At 33.9% G+C, this 7,169-nt stretch overlaps 1 protein-coding gene across 2 annotated transcripts; it reads right to left on the bottom strand.

Moving 5' to 3' along the window:
- Positions 1-751: 751 nt before the first annotated feature.
- Positions 752-4,995, bottom strand: LOC114738895 (septum-promoting GTP-binding protein 1). 2 transcript variants are annotated; one of them, XM_028926954.1, is made up of 6 exons: positions 4,582-4,993; positions 4,179-4,299; positions 3,986-4,082; positions 3,640-3,679; positions 2,376-2,459; positions 752-1,200 (listed from the first exon to the last, which is right to left on the bottom strand). In XM_028926954.1, exons 1-6 carry the CDS (start codon positions 4,930-4,932, stop codon positions 1,036-1,038), a joined length of 858 nt encoding a protein of 285 aa, XP_028782787.1. In that variant the 5' UTR covers positions 4,933-4,993; the 3' UTR covers positions 752-1,035. The 2 variants fall into 2 exon arrangements, with proteins under 2 accessions (XP_028782787.1, XP_028782789.1); XM_028926956.1 differs by having other exon boundaries at positions 1,120-1,200; positions 2,376-2,475; positions 4,582-4,995.
- Between the last annotated feature and the right edge of the window lie 2,174 nt (positions 4,996-7,169).

Raw genomic sequence — 7,169 nt, 5'->3', positions numbered from 1 at the left:
CTTTTCGAGCAACACAAATTTCTTAGGAAGGCCACTAACAAATTTCTTAAGAGCTATCTAACATCCCACAGGAGCCTCTTTTTCACTGACACTTCATGAGTGGGGCCGAAAAAGAATACTGGTATGCTGAATATTTCTCACGTCTTCATTTTCTGTGGAAGCATTACTCCTATTCCCTTGCATGATGGTTTTAAAAATGACATCACTCTATTAATACACGACTAATTGATTTATAACCAGCATGTCAGATTTTATAGAAAGCATGTTGATGTCACTCCATTGGGAGTTTACAGTAACAATATCTGATACTAGAGAGAGAGAGAGAGAGAGGGAAGAACCAGTTCACGGAGACTGCCTCGAGTGATGGGTCGCCATTCCCGAAACTAGGGAGAGCTTCTATGCAATAGCCATCTTCTCTCGAATCTCACTAACTGCAATAGAGATTATGGGATATTGCGTTCTCCAGAGGTTCGACTTTACAGAAACAAGTCATTGCGAGTGATAAAAACCAAGTGTTGAAGAATACGGAGCTTGTGGATAACGTTTGGCGCTGTTGAGGCCCCAAGTTAGAAATCCGAGATAAGGTTTTTGGACTCTTCTTTTCTCTGCCCCAAGCTTTCAGAACCATCCAAAACGAAAAATTTGTGGGGCTAATCTCATTCTCATCTCATTATCCACATGAATTTATATATCGCTCCCGCTAATAATGATGAAAATTGACTGCGGCACAGCTCATAACTGCCAGCCAAAATTTGGATCAGGAATTTTTCTGTTTTGACATTATTAACAATGATTTATTTCCCCGAAGAGAACATCAGACATACGAATATAAGAGCAAGAAAGATGTGTCATGTTGATATCTGTATATTTGCTTGCTTTGGATTGGGATAATAAGTAGTAGTACTCTCCAAGCACAAAAGAAGGGAGTTAAAAATGAGCAGAAGTAAAGAGTTAGGCAAGTGAGTGAATGTTGGGTTATTGTTTGCTGCTTCCGGTGCTATATATACAGTATACACATACAAACACAATTGTGAATCAGAAGTCAATGATGGGCTCTCCCAGCGTCAGGTTTCGCTCCACTTTCCAGGGCAAGTTGAAGAGCTTGGCCATTATAAACTTGAAGATTTTGTTCACATTAATGTTGTGTCTTGCACTCGAGAAAAATAGCGTCGCCTTCATTGCCCTCGCATATGCCCTCGCCTGCCGTCACAAAAGATCACACTTTATGGCCTAAAAGTAATTGAAGAATGCTAATTTATGACTTTTATCAGGCATGTGGGGCCCCGTGTTTGTGCTCGACGCGGAAACGGAAAGACTTGGGTGATTTCCAAAGTGCCAAGATTCCATACACGGCTTTCTCTTTGAACCCATCAAAACAAGAGAAGACTTCAACCCACTACTACATATATTCTTCATCATAATTATTCCATAATTGACTACACTTCTTTTTTTTAAATGTTAACTAAAACAAGAGGTGAAGGGTGAGCAAGGATAAGATAATTCCCACTTATTCCGTGAAAAATTTTGGCAAGGTGGTCAGCTAAAGTTAACTGAATACACTTTGTATCTCTTTAATTAGTTTCATCCCCTGCAATATTTTACGGCATTGCATGCCAAATATTGCAACTAATTTGAGAATCCCATAAATTTACGAGTAACTTAAACAAAATTACAAACTACTTCTCCTTATTCAAAATATAAGTATCAAATCTATGAAGGGACTTTGGTTTTTTTATAAACATTAATTTGAATTTGTTTAATTATTTTATGCATTTTTTCATTTCTATCCTTAATTAATTATATATATCTCTTTTTTTTTCCACTCATTCTCTCTCATTTCTTTTTCCACTCATTCTCTCCACCACTTATCCATCCATAAATTAAGAGTGTTTTAGAAAAATAAGTTGCATTTTTTTACATATTTATTGTTTTAAACTAATTTCAACTAAATTTTTGAGCTGCCTAATTTAGTTATTTGATACTTATATTTTGAACTAAAGAGAGTAATTTAATATAATGTTAACCTTTGGTCAAAATTTTTTCATGATTTAAAATAACTGACTTAATGTCTACTATTTAAAAAGGGGCAATATTAAATTAATTCTAAAAGATGATGGGTAATATACTAATACTTGTTTTACAATTCTCTTTAAGATGTTCATACTTTTTTCAAAAAATATTTATGAAACAAAAATGCATTTTAACTCATCTTAAAATTTTTTTCCCCCAATTGTGTGTGCGCGTAACAATGAAGTACTAAAAACCTAAAGTCTTTCACTTTCAAAAAACATGTTATCTTTCAATTTTTAAATTAAGAACATCAAATTAAAAACAATATTACGCCTAATGGGAAGACTTTTTTCCTTCGCTCATACCTGGGTGACAATGGTCCATTGCACGTCAGGGGGGAGTCTAACAAAATCATCAAATTTTGTTCCTATCAGAATAGGAAGTGCTGTCTGCATGTAGAAAAGCCTGCTTATGCATCATAATCTTCAAACAAAATGATCACAAATTCCAATTCAACTATTATATGTAGGTTGTAATTATATTGCTGAGTGAAAACCACATCATATTTCCCTTACAAATTAGCAAATTATTAGTATAGGAACCAATATTTATAATTAAGGAAACTATAAAAATTCAACAAAAAGGAAAAAAGAGCTACAATAACTTAATTGAAAATGAGATGAAAAAGAGCTAAAAAAACTTAATTGAAAATGAGATGAAATTATAAAGAGTTTATATATTACATTTTCCTTCTTTTTATTTATTTCTGTATTACTTCAAGCCCTCGTACCCATTTTATAACAACTGAAGTCCAGATGACTAAAATTTAGTATTAATGGTCGATCTTTAATCTTCTTTTTAGTTCCCTAAAATTATATAATAATGTATGATCCATAAGAAGGCATATATAGGTACAATTTTTTTCAAACTTTGTACAATATTTAAAAAAAAATCTATACCACACTCGTATTTTCAAGATATTTAACCTAATGGGGCTCAAATTGACAAAATTATGCACGCGTGACCTAGAAATAAATTTTGGACCAAAAAAAAAGACCTAGAAATAAATTAATACTCCTCCGGTCTTTATTATAAGACCCCTTTGACTTTTTATTTGGTCCTAATTATAAGACCCCAATCCATTTTGTCTCTTATATTATGCATTTTTTTCTAAGATAATCCTTCTAGTAATGATAGTTTTAACCAATATACTTAATTAGCGAGGATATTTTAGGAATGACAACACTTATTTATTATAAATAACCAACTTAACTTACTTCCTTAATATCCTCAAATAAGTCAATTGGGTCTTATAATTAGGACCGGAGGAGTACAAAATATCAACAGTGTAGACTTAAATAACAGATCATTTTTTTATTTTAAGCTTGCTTGGAGAGGCATCCTATTCCTTTTTTTTTTTTAAAAAAAAAAAAATGATCTCACTCAATCCTTTCTATTTCACAACGGTGATGAATGATAGACTCTTTGTACCACCCTAATCTTTTTCCCTACGAGGGATCAAAACTTTTTTTAGTGATATTAACTTTACGAAAAAGAGTCGTCTAACTTATTTATCCACACAATTAGTCAGGAAAATAGTATTAGCTTTGCAAAATTCAATTTGGTTACCTCATTCCACTTTCTTGCCTCACTAAACCATCCAACAACACTGCAAAAAGGAAACAATTACAATCCATAAATCATTAACTTCATAGTTCAAGTTCACAAATTGATTCTCCACCAAATCGCACCATAAAGCGCGGTAAAAGAAAGGGAGATTCAAAAACCTTCGATACGAAAAATTTTCAGAAGTTTCTGCAAAAACTGACCAGATTGATTGTTTAAAACTGCAAATAGATTTTCTATAACAAAGTATCATGAACTATTCGTTGTAATATATCAGTTTAATTTTTGCTTTCAATTATATAATGTAAATTGACCGCAACGAATCTGAACTTATTATTATATGGCCTACCTGTTCAGTGTAGATCGACTGGTAAGATCGAACATGAACAGAATGGCTACCGAATCTTTACAAGCCAGGGGAATTTGGTCTGATGATCCTTTGTCACCTGCATTGTATATTGTTTTAGAATCTGAGAACTGATTCGAAAATGCAAAAAGTAAAAATGGAAAGTAAAGTTTGATTTTGAATTTTGAAAGCACACCTGCAACATCCCATATACTGAAAGAAATTCGAGCTCCTCGAACAAACAAGGTCTTGTCCATTAAATTTAGTCCTTTCATCTGCAAACTCCTCTTTTCCTGCTCATTCCCTACATACTTGATCTGAGAAATTAAAACCAAAAAAGAACTATTTCAACAAAACAAAAAAACATTGAGTTTTATGTTAAGTGAAATGTTAATATCATATAATATTCGCTAATACTAGTTTATTTTGCCGGAGGTGATTGAAACTCATTGTTCATTCGTAAAATAGAAGTGGTAGGGATTACGGAGACTTCAATATCATGTCTTGGATCGTTTCAACTCGTGAATAGTTAGATTATAAATTATTATATATTATACCAAACAATATCATCAGGCAGGAAAAAGTGAAAAAAGTCTCACCACAAACGAAGTTTTCCCAATATCGCAATCACCCAATAAACTGATCTTCAGGCTCACCAAATCTGAATCAGCATCATACCCACCACTGCCGGTAACCGACGGCTGATCTCCGACCAGTTCATCGACTTTGATTGTCGCCGTGGCCGGCATCAAAGGATAGTCCTGGAGAGGTATTCTCCGGTAACGGCCCGGTTTGCCGACGGAGCAGACTAGAATCCTATCCCAGATGAACTGGAAGAAACGGCCAATAAAGGATACCTTCTCGAGGACGCTCCACCGGACATTAACCGGAACGATTTTCCGGCAAAAACGAGTCATTCTCTCAGTGGTACTGCGAATGATTTTGGCCATGAGGAAGAAGAATAAGAGCTTCTGGTATTCTCATAGCTAATTAGCTGCGCGGTGTGTGTTTTTGTGTCTCCAAGGGATGTTTGGGCTGGGTAATTAATTAACTAACGGAGACGAGGAGGTCACTGTTTTAATAGTGGGACCGTTGACCGGTATATCTATTTCAATAAAGGGTCCGAATTGCCGGCTGCTTGAATCGCAACGGAGGGAGGGGCAATTTGGTCAATGTATGAATATAGAAGGGATACTTTGGAGAAGTAGGGTAAAAAACGGAACGAGAGAAGCCGAGATAGAATGTAATGTAACTTTGTGGAGCGTGGACATGCGCTGCGCATAAGCATCTTTTGAGGTGCGTTCTTTCCAAGATAAGGAGTTATTAATCCCTTGTACTCGGGTGCACGCCCTCACGGTGTTGCTTTAATTAAGATGGTCGCTGGAAAAAAAATTAATACTACTTCCGGTCCTTAATATAAGACCCCGTTTGATTTTTTGTTTGGTTCTAATTATAAGACCCCAATCTATTTTTTCTCTTATATTTATGCATTTTTTTCCAAGATAATCCTTCTAGTAATGATAGTTCTAACCAGTACACTTAATTAGCAAGGATATTTTAGGAATAACAACACTTATTTATTACAAATAACTAACTTAACTTACTTCCTTAATCTCCTCAAATAAGTCAACTGGGTCTTATAATTAGGACCAAAGGTAGTATGATATTATCGTTATCAATTAAAAAACACATAAAAATGGTTTCACACTACATCAATTGTAATTTATTTCAGTGTTGTGTGGTCCTGAACATGTTATATGTAAATTTTAATAAGAGGAGCCCCCAGAGGGAACAACAGTAAAGAATATTCATGCATAAAATTAAGCAGTTATATGCCAGTACTAAACTAGTTGGGTATGGCAGGAATTAACTAATATTAGGGTTGATCGCGTATTAGTAGCCTTTTCTTGGCCAAAGATACATATTTTTAGTTTTTAGTTTTATATTAAAAATTGTTTATATTATGCTGGCATGACTAATGACAAATTATCTGAAGCGGCCAAAAAATTTAAAAAAAGACTAATTATCAGAAAATGATGAGCTCTAATTGGAGGATCTGAAGCAGGCTAACAAGAGAACCTTTTTTCCGGCAGTCAACTGAGTGAGCCTTTTTGGTAAACGCGAAATGCCGCGTTATTCCTTCGGTATTTTCCTTGGAAAAATAGAAGTTTGAATATAAGAAATTCCATTTGGTTAGAAAACAAACACATGTAAGAAATTTCACAAACATGTCTAACACTTCAAAAAAACTTGTACAACACTTTACCCATGTTCACATATTTTTGGGGCATCATTTGATCCACCAAACTCTAGTTTCGGCCGCAGATCCACCAACCTTTGGTGTTTAGGGTTGGCTACTTGGCTATCGCAAAATGTTTTGTAGTTTTCCCTCCGAAAGTACAAGATTATAGTGCCTTTTATGAGTTATGGTGACTTAATTGGGGGAGTTTGACAACTCTCAAAAGTGTTTCTAAAAAATACTTGTTCACAAAACGAGATAAACTCCGCTACATATTTATTTCATAAACCATAAAAACACTTATGAAATTATAGTTTTGTTTCTATTTAAACACTTCCTTTTCAACTCATGGAAGCTTTCTTTTTTTTTTGAGGGGGGATTTGTTGGTAACCACTTTAAATTTTATGAGGAATTGAATTTAAAATTTCATAATTTTCTATGAAACTTTGAAACAATGTACTTAAATTAGTTATATTACTTCCAGTCTTTATTATAAGATCTCGTTTAAAGACTATAAACAAGATCTTATAATTAGAATCGAAGGTGATAATAAGTTTATAGTTCTTTTATTTAAGCATTATATTGAAAAGCAAACTGAAAATTGATGAATTAATCACTTGGCTAATTCGGTTAAACCATGAATTGGGAAGCCTGATCCGAGATGACCTAGATTAACCCATTCAATATGATTATTCTTAAAGTTAGCAACAAGCATTAGCGGGACCATCAATGAAAATTAGCAATGGAACATTTTTTGTTGCTAGTTATTTTGTGCCGAAATAAATTCGTTGCTGATTGTTGTTGCTAATTATTGTGTGACTGGATTAATGATGAAAATTTTTTTATTGTCGATTTGCAATAGAATTCACTGCTCCATTGTTTTTTTTCCCCAGTGTATGAGCCGTCAGTATAAGAATATCTAGAGTTTACAAAGATAAAATGATCTTA

The sequence above is a fragment of the Neltuma alba genome, unplaced genomic scaffold, assembly GCF_004799145.2.
Source record: "Neltuma alba isolate B1F8T4 unplaced genomic scaffold, ASM479914v2 tig00013707_pilon, whole genome shotgun sequence".
Classification (NCBI taxonomy): domain Eukaryota; kingdom Viridiplantae; phylum Streptophyta; class Magnoliopsida; order Fabales; family Fabaceae; genus Neltuma; species Neltuma alba.
The sequence above is the reverse complement of the archived record's forward strand: the minus strand, read 5'-3'. Positions and strand labels throughout refer to the sequence as shown.

What these genes read in the sequence shown, in the direction of transcription:
- LOC114738895 (XM_028926954.1), bottom strand. Translation starts at nt 4,932, where the DNA reads ATGGCCAAAATCATTCGCAGTACCACTGAGAGAATGACTCGTTTTTGC. An exon ending in AGTCGATCTACACTGAACAG is followed by an intron (nt 3,680 to 3,985) that starts GTAGGCCATATA and finishes TCCTTTTTGCAG; the next exon opens with TGTTGTTGGATGGTTTAGTG. An exon ending in AGGCAAGAAAGTGGAATGAG is followed by an intron (nt 2,460 to 3,639) that starts GTAACCAAATTG and finishes TTCTACATGCAG; the next exon opens with ACAGCACTTCCTATTCTGAT.